Source organism: Solea solea, chromosome 7 (assembly GCF_958295425.1).
Source record: "Solea solea chromosome 7, fSolSol10.1, whole genome shotgun sequence".
Taxonomy (NCBI): domain Eukaryota; kingdom Metazoa; phylum Chordata; class Actinopteri; order Pleuronectiformes; family Soleidae; genus Solea; species Solea solea.
In genome coordinates, this window is record NC_081140.1 from 24,842,564 (window position 1) to 24,859,920 (window position 17,357).

The 17,357-nt window shown below is 40.9% G+C and overlaps 1 protein-coding gene across 1 annotated transcript in view; it reads left to right on the top strand.

The window, feature by feature from the left end:
• Positions 1 to 17,357, top strand: part of LOC131462351 (LHFPL tetraspan subfamily member 6 protein) — a 67,365-nt gene that overhangs the window by 47,520 nt on the left and 2,488 nt on the right. The window contains exon 3 of the mRNA XM_058633470.1: positions 12,060 to 12,158. Within this exon, the coding sequence (XP_058489453.1) occupies positions 12,060 to 12,158 (99 nt within the window). The remainder of the gene's footprint in view (positions 1 to 12,059; positions 12,159 to 17,357) is intronic.

Consider the following 17,357-nt stretch of genomic DNA (forward strand, 5'->3'; position numbering starts at 1 on the left):
CTTTACATGTTACATAACGTGTTCTCATTTCGGCTTTTTTTCTCCCCCCCCCCCCCGTTCTTCTTCTTCTTCTTCCTGAAAGGCTCTCAAATGTCCCGGCATGTGGTGAAAGAGGAGGAACATGTGCATGATTATCTAACCTTTATCGAGAAAAAGAGGGCTAACTTGCACTAAAAGGAACATTTTGACACTTTAATGGGGAGAGTTAAATGAGAAGAAAGCCCCCTGTTGTACACTGTTACAGTGTCTGTAAAGCGACATCTAGCAGCTTAGTCCAACATAGGTGGAAAAGTAAAATGTTGGATTTGTGTTTCACAACAATTACCAACATAATCACCAAGTTTGAGTGCCTTTTAATGCCTATTCTCTGATTTCAGATTTGTAAATGTTTGTATTTTCTGGTTTCTTTGCTTCTCTATGACAGTTTTTTTTTTTTTTTTTCGTCTGTGGACAAAAACAAGACATTTTGGCACAAAGTTAGTTTTGATGTTTGGGAAAAACAGCATTTTCTGTCCTCTTATAGATGTATATACATATGTGGAAAAACTGAACAGATTCATTGATAAAAGAATAGAATCACTGGTAACTGAGTGCTGAGTTTCACAGGTGGTAGGTTTATTAATTTGCTAAATTTGGTATATATGTGTATATATTATGGTAAATGATGTCATAGTTGCAGGCAAATGTGTTACAAAGTCAGAGTTTTGCTGTATTTGTGCAACAAATAGATAACTTTCTCGATTAATCGAGTACTTGTTTGGTCCTTAAATGTCAAGAAATGTTGAAATGATGCTCTCAAATGTCACAAACCAAAATGATTGAGTTTTCATGATTTGTTTTGTTATATGGAGCAAAAGAAATCAAAGAATATTCACATTTAAGAACCTGGAAAATCAGAAATTATGTTTAAATTATTGGGAAAAAAAACTAATTCAGTAATTGATTAATCATCAAATAATCGTTTTCTCATTTGTTACGTGTGAGGTTGTTATCTGAAGTGTTTTAAGTCAGTCTTTTTCACATTTAGAGAGTCACATCACAATATCATCAACAAATAGATGAAGTCAAACAAATGAGGAAGCAGAAAGTAAAGCCCGACCTGGCATGATCCATCGTCTCTGCAAAATCTAAATCTAAAAACTCTGTGGGTGTGAGGTTGAAGTCATTTAAAAAAGAATTTTCCAAATCCTTTCAAAGTCCTTCTGATGTGTAAACACTCTTATCTTTCATCCAAAAGGAACTGAATCAGTAGCAGCTCCACATACTTTCAAGAAATCTACAAGTCCAGCTATTGCTATTACTGTAATTCAGTGACTTATTGGATAACTACGACCTGAGGAACTACACGCACACTCTTATCTGTAAAAACAGACAGTACGTCTCTAAAAAATGGTTAAATCTGTTGTTTAGGTTTTGTGCTTTGATAAGAATTCAGTCATAACAACCTTCCTGTGCTTCAAACTGGAAATCACGTCCTGACATTTCCTCTCTCGTCACATTACAGCCCCACAATGGAAAAGCCTGGAGCTAAGGTGACCTGTTAGTTTAGGGCATATTAGATTTTTGCGAATTAGGCAAGGTTGCTTAAACTCCATCCCCATGGCTAATAAGCTGCACGGCTGTGTGTGTGTGTGTGTGTTCATGAAGAGAGTGGGTGTGAAGGCAGTGGGATGTAAGAACTTTGTACACTCGGCTGTGGGAGTCAGTTTTTCCTCGATCCCTGAAGCGTTGCATTGTCTTTTGAAAGGAGGCTCTTTGTGCTTCTGCTCACATGATGAGTTCCAGTAACTGTCAGTGAGGCGTTTTGATGTCTGCCAGCCTCTATCTCTCTCTGTGCGTGTGTGTGTGTGTGTGTGTGTTAAGACCAACTAAAACATTCCTCACATTTTTAGATATAATTAACGTGATATTAAAGCGTCTCGGTGCAGAATGTGTTTGGCACGCTTGCTGCTCATGGTGCGGGGATGCGGCGTCAGTGTGTGCTGACATTTGGACACGTGGACCTCTGACACGTCTCGGTGGGAGGACGGCGCTCAACACATCTGACATGACCCAGTTAGAGGAGATACACATGTAGGAGCCTGGGAAGTGGATCCCACCCCAAGGAGGATTTCCATATCCTTCAGCTTTGTTGTCCTCCGCGCTCTTCCTCACTCTCTGCTCTCTGGCGGATGCAGCACTTGCCGATTCTCCTTAAAACATGTCCTCCACTCTGTCCTTCAGTACATACATGATGTTAGAAATAAAATGAATTATTACTAAAAACTGATTTTTGAAATACCTTTACACGTGTAAGTCTGACTGAAATAACACTGAGAGTTGAAATAAGATTATGTGTGTATACATTTAACTGGACCCACGCTGGACCAGGTGCTCATGGTCCAAAGTGCCCGCCCCTCTGCACTTTGACCTGGAAATAAAAGAAGCAGGCACACTGAAAGTGAGGAAAACAGGTGGGATGATGTGCATGGGATCATAAAGAAAAGTGTGTAAACTGACTATGACTCTACCGTAGTCATGGCTCATTGTTGCCACTGCTGCCACCAAAACTCAAAATGACGATATTGCAAAAGCTAAAGGCAGGAAGAAAATGAACATGAACCAGTGCAGCATTTTTAACAGTCAGGTGATTTGGTGATACCCTGAGCTCAAGACAATGTTCACATTGTGCAGCATTTTTTTTCCAGAAAAACCAGAGGAGGAATTTCTCTCAGATGCTGCTGAATTGTTTCCCTTGTGTGTGTGTGTGTGTGTGTGTGTGTGTGTGCGTTCCCGCCTGTTTGTTATTTGTCTGCTCCTCTTTAGTGAAACGAGAAATGTCCAGTTTGCAATATGAGATCAGAGCAGACGTGGGTTCTGTTGCAGGAAAAGAGTGACACATACAGAAAATATGTTAAAAGCACATAAGAGCTTCTCTATTTAAAGTTATTTGCTTCATACAACTGCAGAGGACACAACTTTCCATTTACATTAACATGCATATGCACCGGAATGGAGCTGAAAACGTCCGTCTGGATGCAGATCATTTTAATCTTTTTAGTATAATATTTGTTGTTCTTAATTGTCTATACAGTATATCATGGTTAGACCAAATAAAAATTGTATTTGTATTCTTAACCGCTGTTTTCAAATGAAAACATAGTCGTGTGGATGTAGCCTGAGACTGATACTCTTCGTCTCTACTTACTGCAGACCCACCGTTGAATGAACCTAAGATCCACTTTGCTCTTGTAATTGTTGTGTTTATTAATTACGGCGTGTCGTCTGAAACTGTGTGACAAATGAACGGTGTGATTAGATAAGGCCAGCTCGCGACACAGCGCCCGAAGGAGAAGCACTGGAACAGATCAGTGTAACACAAGCTGCTCCCGCGGCTCAGGGCCAGCGATGCTGAGTGATGCCCGGACACAGACAGAGATGAGATGAGAGTGGTGCAAACTTACAAAAACGGCACAAATTCAAACGTTTCTTATCTCGTTCTAACTGACAATGAACCAACTGCAGCCTCACTGGTGGTTTTCTATCACCACAACCAAATACTCAGGGGTTTTGGACTATTTACACTAAGGACTTTAATTTCAGGCCCCTTCCCACGAATCAAAGAAACCACTAACATCTGGCATTTGTCTGCAGACGGAACGAAACCCACATCCTTTTTCTGATGGAATTTGATTGGCAGTTTTCCTATTGTTAATCAAATACCGTTTTCCTTTCTTTTTAAACGTTGGTGTGGAAGATCCTTTAGCTTTTTTATGTGCAGACATTGTCACGCCATGTTTTATGCGGTATCACTTTTTGGCTTCCACTGAGTCATCGGCACTGCCTGAAAGCACCTGGGTGAAGAATTGCTTCCCCTCCTCGGCTCAGTAGTTGGAGGAAAGTCTCTCGAAATGACTAATTTAGTACAAAATGCAGAAGATGTGAGATTTGCACATGCTGAGAACGGATGGGAATTTCTTGCAAAAATGCTATTTGAATATTCAACGGAATTATTCGTCAGATATTCTGAACTCTAGGGCAAACTTAGAGGAGTAGCTTCAAGATGCATTCAAGAAACTTCATACACTTTGTCACTTCTTCCCACCCCATCATTTGCTCTTAAGTAGATCTTTAAGTATTTAAAGCCACTTGGAATGAGGGAATTTTGTCAATTGATGCCCTCAATTGCTGTCTGTTGTGTTGTGTTTTGTTGTGTTGGATCAGTCGGCCGTTCTGAGTCGAAACACAAGCCGGAACCAGGGCTTGGAATGGAATCACTGCATTTTAATGCAGAACCAGCAGCATTGTCAAACTTCTCCAATTTATTCTGTTATTTAATGGTGGGTTGCTCCATTTCAAAACAAGAATGGAATAGTGTGGAAGTAAGTTTCATGTTGGAGTGTGTCTTGTTGCAAAGTAGCAGAGGAAAGAGGGTGAAATTTCATCATCATGGAGAAGAGGAGGACGGTCACACTTTGATTAAAGTCAAAGCTCGCTGCAGAGCTGGTCTTTCAGGTCTGGTCAGTAATACAGTTCCCTGTGTTTGATATTCAAGGTGTAAAGCCAACAAATCTCACAGAAACTGACTCAACAAAAGCCTTTAAACTGGCAGATCCGTGCGGTCGCTCATCACAGGAAACTCAAACACTTTTACTGTTCAACAGGAAAAACATCTTTTCCATGCACTCGCTTCGTCTCTGTGCAGAAGAAAAGACAAGGGCAATGTCAAATGAATCATTAAAAAAATAATAATAATAATAATGATAATAAATCAACAAGATAATTGAAGACTATCAAGTAGAAACCCGTTGAGTTGAGTTGGAGAAAAAAAAATTCACATGCCAGTCACTGACAGCAGCCAGCATTTGTATGCTTCACTGTACACATCACATATCACACGTTCTTCACAAATCCCTCCTTTCTCTGCAACACCTCCCCCCTTCTCATCCTCCATCACTCCCTGCCCCAGAATCTCAACATTTCAGCGTCTGAATCCCCCAGATTCTCTCCCCCCCTCACATGAAAACATCAGCTTCGCCAGCAGAAAACTGCTCACAGAGGAGTCTGAGCCCCCCCTCTGAAAACGGCTGCGTGGATCCAGCACAAACGACACAGCATCGACACATTATTGGAGAATCGGGCACATGCACGCTGCACATGTCGACGTGTGCAGCGTGTGTTTCAAGTCAAGGAGGGAAAAAACATGCCTGAACATGCAGGAATGAGTGTGTTGACAGATTAGACACAGGCTGTGGCTGGGAACCTGTCACTGCCTCTGACTGAACTTCACACACTTAAACTGAGAGGGAGATTAGAACGAGGTCAGCTGCACATGAACATGTTAACAGAGTCGCTTTAATTAGAGTGAAGCCTAATCTGTTTATCGATCAAATAAATGACGTGGACGTCGTAATGAACGGAGAACAATTCTGCACGGATTTCCTCTTAAATAAAGCCAACACTGCATGAAATGGATTTGTTTTCACAATCCGTTCACTATTAACTTCTAACCTTTCTTTAAAATGAAAACAGAAATGGCTTTAATGAGATCATTTGTCTTTTGGCCAGTTGTTTGTTGCGTTTCCTCGAGTAACAAAGCATTTTATTGATCTGGAAGCTGCTTTTTTTTCCCTGCCTGTCCTCATTATATTGTCCCGTTTCTAGAAAATTATCTTTTTTCTTGTGTCTTTATTAGGTTAAAAAGAAACACGCCCTCAAACAGCCCTCACTGTAATCACAGTTCAACAAAAAGCCTGTCCATATTGTACCTCATCCCTCTGTAGTTTCATGAAAATCCCACCTGAAGAAGAAACAAACCAACCGGGGGACAGAGATGACAAACTCAAATCTGTGGAAAATCCTGCTCCGGTCTTTGTGAAGTTTGTGACGGTAGATCAGGTTTAGTTTAGTTGATGAGGATCCCATGAGGTATAACACCTTTGATATTATGTTTTTCACTGTGCTCAGCTCAGATCTTTCTCCAGGTGAGCTTTACTCTCACTTTTTCCTCCTTCATCAGATGATCTTCCAAACCACCACCACCACCACCCCCCAAAAAAAGTGAATGCCTTACATTGAGTTGGCTCATTCAGGCACATCCTCACTCTTAATTCAAACCTTCTCTGCTTGCAGCTTAAAGCGGCAGCCTTTTCTGCCTTTCCTCTTTGGCCTTTTGAATGATAACCTTGAATGGTTTTGTCTCGGGGCGCGGAGGAGGGCAAAGAAAAGTCCTTGGTTGTGGACAGGGAGCAGGAAGGCTTGACAAAAGGGCGACACCGCTTCCTAACTCGGAGAATGTGAGGGATATAAGATAAAAGGAGGCAGAATTTCTTTTCAGGTAAAAAGTGATGGCAGAAAAGGGGGCGGGGAACAATGGCTCTTCAGAAAATGTGATTTCAAGAGTGAGCTGTGATGACGAAATCTGTGGCAGGGAGACAGCGGAGGGATCACTGTGTTAGAGCACATTTATGGATTGATGTTGGACTGACTGTAGTCAATTTAACTGAACTCATTCCCACTTCATAGAAGGGCCTTTCGGAGAAGCCATTAGAGGCCTGAGATAGTCATCGTGATAACGACTGCGTGGAGATCAATTGAAACTCGATCTGTGAATACGTTGTCTGTCCTCTCATGTTCTGCGCCGCGCACACTCTTCCTCTCCACTTCCCACACCGCAAGAAGACTTCCAAGAGATTATCTGGCTGCCATAGCAACTGAAACAAGACTCCAAAATCGGCTGAGGTTTAACAAACAGTGGTTGCTGGTGAAAAAGAAAAAGCAGTAAACAGTAAACAAACAAATCTCCAAGGTTTGTGTTGCTAGAGAAGCACTCGAACGGGATCTCCGGGTCCGACCTGGAGGGCTCGGATCGATGCTGCTGAAAGAAAACCTGTGAATTATATTTATTTCACATCCTCGGAGGACAAGCACACACAGAGTGAGTGTGGACATGACAGATCCCTCCTGTTTATAATCTTTTTTCTGTCCTTCTGTTCCTCAATGTCATGCTCAAACCGCCTTCTGGTGACGTCCGCCAGCGACGCTCATGGCAGCTTAATGGAGTCCTGTGATGATTTCATCATGGGACGACCATCTGCTCACAGCGAAACCAGCCACCTACTGAAGGTGATCATGTGGACCTGAAAGACAAATGGACCCTTGTGTGGTTTGAGGAAAGCAATCAACTTCTCAAAAGATGCTATCACTTTGAAATAAAGTGACTTCTTCCAATTCTTTTCGGGTTTGGTTTGTTTACTCCGCCATGTTGGCAGGAAAAGCTTCTGAATGGCACCATTGCCCGTTTCAAGCCATCCAAGTTCAATGAATCCATGGAGATATCGCAGAATATATCTGACCCTTATACTGCCCCCTGGTGCTTTGAAAGAGTATGGAAAGAGCCCAAGTAGATATTATTCTAGACAGTATAATATCTACTTCTACTTTCTGATCAACATTCCTACACAGTAAACACATGTAAAATGCTTAAGTTAATTTCCCCCTTGTGGCTATTCAGTATATTGCTACTTCCGAGTTCCGACTTCTGCGAGTAAACCGGAAGATTACATCAATTTTTTCTATGGTTTTTCCATAAATTGAAAAACTTCCATCACAAGGTCTAAACACTGCTACATACAGTACAAAATCAGCATTTTGTGAACTCATGAATGTAACAAACCTTTGTTTACAGTTTTATCTGTATCTTTCGTTCAATGGACTTTTAAAAGTTGATTTCATCAGCTCTCCACTGCTTTTGTTCTTAGTTGATGTACGTTTCTCTTTTGTGAACCTTTTTGTCAAGAGGAATTTACGTCAAGCTGGGGGCCAAGACTTGATTTAGGTCAAGAAATTTGACAGAATTAGAGCAATTATTTATAGAAAGAAAAAAAAAACTTCATTTGCACACTGTGGTGGGAAGAAATTAATTTACTTAAATCTCAGAACTGGCAGTGTTCAGCTCAGGCCTGCATCGATGTATCAGCGTAGGAAACATGGACAGTAAATATCAGTCGACAGCAGCTCACACACGCAGACAGAATCAGAGCCGGAGGTATGGTTTCCTCTCACATTTCTTTCAAGCAGCTTTGGCTCGGAAACATAACAGGAGAGAACTTTTTCTTTTTTCTTTTCATTCTCGGTTTAGTCTTTTCTGCCACATCCTAGTCACCAGCCTCCCTGCCTCTGCTTCTCAATAACCCACACAGTGAGTGTGGAGGATGGGATTTGATGGAATTATCTATCCTGAGGGTGGGGGGGGGGGGGGGGAATAAATAAATAAGTACAATAAATAAAAGCCAAAAGAGAGACGTAGTGCCAGATATGATATGGAATTGAAGTGACAAAACTCATCACAACGTAATGCCAAACCCGAAACTAGACGTCTTCACAAAATGTCCTCACAATAACACACACATTCTGAGTCCTTAAAGACCTTAAACTGACCTTTAAAGGTGATATATGATAGAAATTTACTATTTTAAAACACATTTTGGTGTGTTTTAAAAAAACATGTTCAAGCTAGCTGCTAGCATCAGCCATGCTAAACAATATCGAACCTAAAAAGCCCCCATAAACTTCTCAAAAAAATCTTCTCAAACCGAGAAGAAAAGAGGGACTGAAGTAGAGATGAGTTAAATATAGATGGATGAAAAAAGAGGAGAAGTTGACGGCAAACATGCTAGTGAGTATTAGCAGTGAAGCAAAACAGGGAACTTCACCCCAAGTTTAGCTAAGGCTCTTTCTCCAATTCACTGTCTTTCACTTTGATATTAAACATAATGTTGTTATTGTTGAGTTATTGTCTCCTCTCATCATGTGATGGGGACTATATGCCCTTAAACTTCAGGTCAGCTGTTGCTAAGGGGAAGCTTTTTAAGGTGACGTTTGTGAGGAAAATGTCAGCAATGTTAGCAGTTGTTTTAGTTGTTAGACCTGATGGATTTGACATGGCCTATAATGAAGAAAGTTGCTCTCAATTATATTTTTTTATTGATATAGATATTTTTGTTCTCCTTATTGTGAGTCTGTGTATCTGTCATAGTGACACATGAGAGCTCGCACTGTGCCGTTGCAGGTTCAGTGATTTTATCCCCAAAACTAACACACACACACACAGAAAAAAGACACCGTGACAGTTCACCTAGAAACCATTTTTTTTATATATATATATGTTTTTGCAGTTACACAGTGGAACGGAGCTGCTGTCTTTCTCGTGGCAGTAATTTCCCTGCTGCTTGTAGTGAGGGTGATTTTCAGTGCTCTCCGTCTACATCATCGTCATCATCATCATCTGACCTGATGTGGAAACTATGCACTGAAGTCTTTCTTTTCCTCCCTCTCCTCTCTGAGGCAGCTGCTCTTTGTGCTTCTTCTTTTGACCATTTTTAACAAATGAGTTAATCAAAGTATGATTGAGAATCTCCATAAATCCTGATTTATACTTGTTTTCAAATGCAAATTTTACAGTTTTATGTGTAGAATAACAACGTCTTTGGGAAACAAAACCACATTTAGCCTGTTCTTTTCTCTTCCGCCCCTTTCTGCTTGTGTGGAAATTCAATTTGATTACATGCTGCTGTATCTCTCTCTCTACATTACACAAAACTTGAAAGAGAATTTCTGATTTTGTTAAATATTAATCATGAATACATTATCGTGCTGGGGAGCTTTACAGTCTTTACTCTTACAAATCTGAGTCAAACAACATTTGACAACGTTATGTAACGGAGGATATTCTCCTGACTGTGCCGTGCATGCACTCACTTGTGCTTCTTAAATGCGTTTTTTTGCACCTCGTAGACTGGCAGGATTTCATGTTCATGAAATATTCCACACTGGCTGCTTGTACAGGGATTTGTATTAAACACTCCCATGTTACTTTCCGCCGTACTGCTCCGCTAAAGGTGTTAATTTAAGGTCTGAAGCATAAACTCGTCTGAAGTTCTCTTTAAGGGTCTGAAGTAGAAGAAACAGCTGATTTGTTATGTATGAAAATCCCTGGATCCCCTCTGATCCTGAGCTGCAATGACACAGACTTGGTCAAAGCCTTTTTCTATCCCTTCATCCTCATCAGCATGCCAGAGTTTGACTGAATTGATTTCTCGATTTTTCTGCCAGAACCAAGACAATGATGTTTGCTGTAGTGTCCTCTTTGGCTGCGACCTGGGAAAACTGACCAGTGTGGGCTTTTCTACGGCCAATGCCAATCTTTTGAAATCAGTGCAGCTGATGGCTGATGCTCACTCCAACTGAAATTGCCCTAAACTAATTTCAGATTACACATTCAAATCATGCAACTGGTTGTCCGGCTAGACCAGTAGGAAAAAATCTTTACAAACATGGCAAAATTTAGGCTGGTACAATTCTTTTTGGACTGTCGAGGATACTGATTTAATGCTTTGTCAGCTTAAGACACGTCGTTAGTACCAGTATAGGCAGTTGCTGGTCTATAAAACAGGGTACGTAACAAGTACATAAATTCTTACATAAATTCTGCAAACGAACAACTAGAACAAGAAAACACTAGTGACGCATTCTACTCGCGTCCTAGCACACGTTTAGTATTGAAATGTAAATACAATACAATATATAGAGCAATCGAGCAATTGTTTTATACGCCACACAAACTAGTGACAAGCTAAGCAGTTGTTTTTCGGTGTACGGAATTATTAGAAACGGTTAAATAAAACGTTTAGTTCAGTACTTCCTGCATGACCGGGCGTCGCGCTCACGACTCTTCCAGTGTTGTCACTCCCTGACCAATCAGTGGCCGGCAATCTGTCGACATCGCGTTCTAGTATTGACTCAGCTAGCTTGGAACCTCGCCAGTGGAGCCGAGTCGTGCTTGAACTGTGTGGGAAAGCACCGCAAGTCTCACACCCTCATATTAGCATTAGCATTAGCATGTGGGTTAATCCCCCGTTTGTTATCAGTAATGGAAGTCCTGGACGGCAGAGGATGTCAGGCTGGAAGGAAGAGATTTACTGTCTCTTCGTCTCCCGCCACATCGTCACATCCTAAAAACTGATAGTAGGAAACACACGCGCACACTCACACTCACATGGACGGGGATTAAACTCATTTGATGGCAGAGACACCTAGCAGGGGGCTCCCTCGCGGTAATTTTAGGAGACAGGCCTTGGCATCCAGGGAATAACCTGTCAAGACCTGGCTATACGGGCAAATATTGAGGATATTAATCCTTAATGTAATGGCCTTGACAAGATCCCACTCTTGTCTCTGTGTGCAGCTTTAAGCACAGTAATAAGTCTCTTTAATCACCGACATAAAGCAGTCCCTCAAGGATTTTCCAGAGTTTTACAGTAATTATTCGGAGCCAGAAAATGCTTGTTTTTTTTTCCCTCTCTCTGCTGTTGCCCGTGTGAGAAATCACCGAGCGATTTGCATATGTCCGTTGTTTATTTGCAGCGCTTCTCACGGGCTGCCGAAGAGCGCTTTGTTTTAGATGCAGTAAAAAAAAAAATGTGATGAAGTGCTGAAGTCACGGCTCGTGACGTGATTACAAAGGAACGTTCAGAGTTAAAACAGCTGGAACAGGTAGCGTCTGCCTCCCCGTCAGTGTGCGCTGTAAACAGGTGATAAGGTAGAAAACAAGAAAAACTCACTGAAGTGAGGTTCCACACATCACGCGGCGATTGGGGAGCAACAGCTCATTGTCTTTTTGGGCAAGTTTAATTAAAGCGTAAATAAAAGAATAGGCGGGAATCCAAACAAAACGTCCGTTTGACTTCATTTCACTTCGTGGGACGTCTTAATGCAGTAAAACAAAGAATCCCACTGCTTTGCATTGCATTTTTTTTCTTCCTCATTCAGGAAGAAAGTTTTTAAATTATGGAAAAACCCACAGAGGCGAGGACACATAAACACAACAGAGACCGTCCTCAGGGAGCTGAGTGAACACCTCCATGATGACAGTTTGTCCTTGCTGTTGTTTTCCCCTCAGAAGCGCTGTGCTGTCAGCCTCCAGCCACGTCTGATGATTTATTTTTTTAAAACTCCCATTGATCTTCTCCACTGACTGAGTCTCCTCCTCCTCTTCTTCTTCTTCTTCTCCTTCTCTTCAGGTCTGCTCATAGGATCAGGCTGCGCTCTCTACCCACTGGGATGGGACAGCGAGGAAGTCCAACAAACCTGCAGCAACAGCTCCAACCAGTTTCAACTAGGTGAGTTGTGTATTAAAGCAGGATAATAAAAAGCATGTTACACTTGGAATGGTTATGCAAGGCAAAGATATTTATATTTATGAGCCTATGTTTCTGAATCTGAATTACATCAGTGATTTACACGACTACGGATCTACATGAGAGTTTTTTTATCTGCTTGTGGAACTTCTGAGTCCAAAAATATGCAGATTTTGCAGAAATTGGACGCTCTAAATTGACCTTGAGTGTGAGAGTGGATGGTTGTTTGTCTCTGTGTGGCCCTGTGATGGACTGGCGATCTGTCCAGGGTGTGACCCCGCCTTTCACCCTATGTCAGCTGGGATTGGCACCATGTGAAGGATAAAGAGGTAGAGGATGGATGGATGGATGGATGGAGATAACAGGTAATCAAGTAAGAGAGTCAAGATTTGGTCACTTGCAGAGGAGGGATAGTGATTACAGTATATTGGACAAACGATGTTGAGCAGGAGGACAAGAGGAAGACCACAGAGACAGTTCATGGGTGTTGTGAAGGAGGACATTAGGACAGTTAGTGTAACAGAAGAGGACACAAAGGAGAGGACAAGATGGAGGCAGATGATCCGCTGTGTTTAGGTGTCTATGTCCTCTGTCTTTAGGCACAAACAGCACCTGGTGAAGCCTACAAACATGGGTTTTCGTCACTTCCAGCATCTTCTCCCTAAGAATATGTCATTATGTGTTATTATAACACACCAATAGCATTGATTGGTGAATCAGAAAGTGAAGTCATAATCATATCTGAGGCGCGAGGAGACGAGAGAGACGCAGAGCGAGAGCGAACAAATACACGTGTGTGTGCGAGACGCTGCACAGCGGGGACTCACACGACACACATCCCGTGTGAACCGGGCGGAAAGTGGAAAGTTTTGTGTTTGTGCGTCACGTTCAGGTTTCTGTGTTGGACCCGTATTACGCCACATGGTAGCAGATAGATAGATAAATCAAATATGCACAGAGAGAATGAGAGGTTTTGTTTTTGTCACCAGCCACGGCTCAGCGAGTGGATTCTGGCCACACATTACAGCTCGTCTGCATCACCGCGTGTGATGAGCTGGTTCATACTGACCATCCAGGAACCAGTGCCATATTAGAACTGAGTTTTTGGTGCTAATCCCTACACACACACACACACACACACACACACTGACGCTTTACCCTTGACTGTGTAAATATGTCCTGTGTTTGCTGGATGTTCTGCTCCAAGAAAAGTGGGAAACTTTATTTTCTGACCTTTTTTAGGAACAAAAATCCGTCACAATTGTGCGTTAACCACCCGTTTTATCGGAGACATACTTTGCCATCTATAATGCACGATGAAAAGTCAACACAGCCCCCAGTTGCAGTCAATTTCTGGAGTGATTTGTACTAATAAATATGTGCAGGGAATAAGCGGCAGCTTGATTTGTGCTCTGTATTCAGCTGCCGTCATCAGCAGGTAAAGGAGCAGCTTCTTAATCTTTTTATTTTGTTGCTAATCAGACAGCATTTCATCTTTTTTTTTTGTAACTCATAGAGAAAATATGTATGTGAGGATTTGAATTAATATTATTCCCCAAACATCAGAGCAGTACATGGAATAAAATCTGTGATCGGAATATCAACGTGGAATTTAAATCAAGCTTTTCACATGACAATCTTTTAATTTGATCTAATTTCCCCCTCCTACTATCAGATAGACTACGTGTCCATTGAACTGGATTACAAAAATGAACTATTAACTGCCGAGTGGAGGAAAAACATCTCATTAAATCGTGTAAAGGTCACATGTGGAGTTTGATTTCAATTACACTTTATAATGAAAGCAAGAGGAAGGTATTGACCTGACATTTGCACCTGAGCACTCGACGATGAATATTCACATCACATCTCATGACGGTCAAGTTGTTGAAAAATGTTTACGAAATGTTTAAGAAAAAACAACAACATTGACATTCAGTGAGCTCTGTGTAAACAGGGCAAAAATAACCATGTTTCAGTTCTGCTTGTATGAAGATAATAAATGTAAGGCAGTGAATGTTAACAGGTTCTTAGACAAGGTTTTAATATATCAAGAATGGCTGTGACAAAAATATTCTGATGCAAGTTTTCTGATCTTAACTTGGGTAAATGTGAATTTGTTCTAGTTTCTTTGCTGCTCTGTGACAGTTAACTGAATATATTTGGTTTGTGGACAAAAAATACATTTATAGATGCTGTTAATCTGAAATTTGGTTAATACAGATTACCATTTTTCCTAACCTAACCTAACATCCTCAGTGTTTCTCAAACCAGAATTATTAAGTTTTAATCATTTCTTTGTTATTTGGGGACAAAGAAATCAGAAAATATTCTCATTTAAGAAGCTGAAAAAAAAAAATCAGAACAAAGGTGTTGACAAGTGTACGAATGTGCGATCGTTAGTTTGTTGTAGACGATCGCACAACGTGTTTCCGTCTCGCCTCATTCTTGTTAGCGTGATCACACGTCTCTGATTCTCTCCTATGAGTAAACGTAAACACTGCCACAAGAACTAAAACTAAATATCTCCTTTGAACGTTACTCATTGATCATGAAACCTACAAAAAAGTAATTTATTTGTTTTTCACATTAAACCCCCCACTCCATTAAATGACGGCCACTTTCTGAAAAGAGGTGAAGCTCATTTTCATCACGCTTGACTCTAGAGAGAAAAAATATGCAACATTTAATGAGACTCAGAGAGAGAAATCTTCGCAGTTGTGAGAAAAGGAGTGATATGATTTCTTAATGAGACGCCTCCTCATCCTTCCACCCAGCTCCTCATTAGATTAGCTAAATTTAATCAGATATTCTCCCTAAATTTCGACGTGAGATGCCTTTACGGTCGTCGCAGCATCTCCCAAATTTAGAAACACATATACTGTAGGTCTCTTGAATAAATCCTCTGAAGAGAACACAAGATGTATCTTCAGGAAGCACTTTTTTGTTGTAATTGGTGTTTGCTTTTCAGCCTTTGGCTCAGGTTGTGCATCTTCTGTCCCTTGTGTGTGTGTGTGTGTGTGTGTGTTTGTGTAGTTGTAAATACTTGTAATGTCCTTTTCTGGCACAAACACCGACTTGTTTGCTGTGGTTCGGTTGTCCGCGTCTATGGAGAGTCCTTAAAAGGATAGCTGCGCAAACGTGTGTGTGGGTGTGTTTATACTTGTATTTGTTACCTTTTTAGGACCTTTTTTCTGGCATAAACACTGACCCTCGTCAGGACCAGTAGTCCTCATTGAGACCAAAACCTGGTTCTAATGCTGAACTGGTTAACTTTAGAGCTAATATTTGAGTTGTATTTAGGTTAAGGTTAGGTTGTCCAAATTAATGGAGAGTCCTTAAAAGGATAACTGTGTGTTACTTGTATTTGTGACCTCTTTAGGACATTTTCTGGCAGAAAGACTGACCCTTGTCAGGACCAGTAGTCCTCATAGAGACCAAAACCTAGTCCCAATGAGGCAGAACCTCATGTTTGAGGAATTGGTTTAAATTTAGGGCTAAGATTTGTATTGTGGTTAGGTTAAGGTTTGGGTTAGGCATTAACTGGTTATGGTTAAAGTGAGGGTTAATGTTTTGTTTCTGCTGAAGGCAGTGTCCTAAGAAATACCTCTGCACAAACCTGTGTGTGTGTATCTGGTATTCCTTATGTTGTGGGGACCTGAATCTGTTCACACAGTCACATTATGGGGAGTTGTCTTCCCTCTGGCAACAATTGTCTAGTCCCCGTAACGTAAATTGCTAAAAATGTAAAGGTGAAGACGTGTTTTAAAGTTCGGCTGAGATTAAGGTTAGGATTAGGGCAGTAGTAACTTTGGTTAAGCCTTCAGGAAATGAATGTAAGTCAATGCAGTGTCCTCTGAAGTCTTGGAAACCAGTAGTGTGTGTGTGTGTGTGTGTGCGTGTGTGTGTGTTCACCACATACCACACTGTCTGTTTGCAGATGAAGTGGCCGCTGGCTACCGTACAGTACGATCACTGCCTTTGTTTCAACAATGCTGACTCATTTTTCTCAAGAGGAGGAGAAATGTAGAGGCTTGAAAACAAAATGCAAAACACTTCACAGCATTTTCCGCTCGTAACGCGAACACGCTAAATGTCTCTGTGAAGAGCAAAGTGGAGTTTTGACATAGTACGTACAAATTAGATTCGATGGCACTCGGTAAAGAGCAGACTCTGTCAAACCCTGTCCTGGATAAGCATTGTTATTCAGATTAGCAACAAAATTTTGTGGGAAATGTCCCCACTACTCCACAAAGTTTGATAGTTTGTAATTGTAACACTCAAACAAACACATGCTGGTGAAAATATAATCTCTTTGGCAGAAGTAATGAACCTTCATAGCTTTTATATTATATAATATTCATGTTTGCTTTCAGGCATGCAGTAAATTCCATAAAATTGTTACTTGAAAACACAACTTTCCTAGAAATTCTACTGCTTACCAAGTCAATTTTTCCCAAAATATCAGAGTGCTGTTATGTAATTGTAAGTGTATGTGTGTATCTGTCACTCAGACTCTTATCATATCAGAATAAATGCAACAGAACTGAAATAAATGTGCAAAAATGTGCATTTTATTATATTGTTTGTACAGATGTTACATCTTTCTTAGTTTTTATGACTCACTCTGTTTCTTACCTCTACTTTTTCCCGTATCGCTGACTCCGACTCTCGTACTTTAACGATGTGTGTGTACAAATGGGAAATACAACTTTGAATTTTGAGTGAGTTTATGTAAGAACACAGCAGGAAACACACTCCAGATAATTTAGCCATCAAGCAAGTGGGCAAAAGTTCTGCCTCCTACGTACATGTGTGTGTGTGTGTGTGTGTGTGTGTGTGTGTGAGAAAACTCGGAGCCACCAGCTTCCTGCTGTGTTCGTTATACGTGAACAGCATTATTACAAGTATTATAACCAGGAACATAGCTCTGTATTTGTCAGGTGAATGAAAAAACATTTAGTGAAGGAAATGATCCAAGAGTTTCACGATTCAGGAGATAACTTTATTCTAGTCCAATATGTGTGTACGACAAAATGTTATTTTATAAAGATAAATCCAACATTTAACTTTGAAATTATAGCTTATTGTCCTTGTGCTTTCAGTGCAGAGTTCAGTGTTAGGATGCAGTTGAACAGCTTTTATGGGACTGTAACATATGCCTGAGGACAGAAGTTGAAA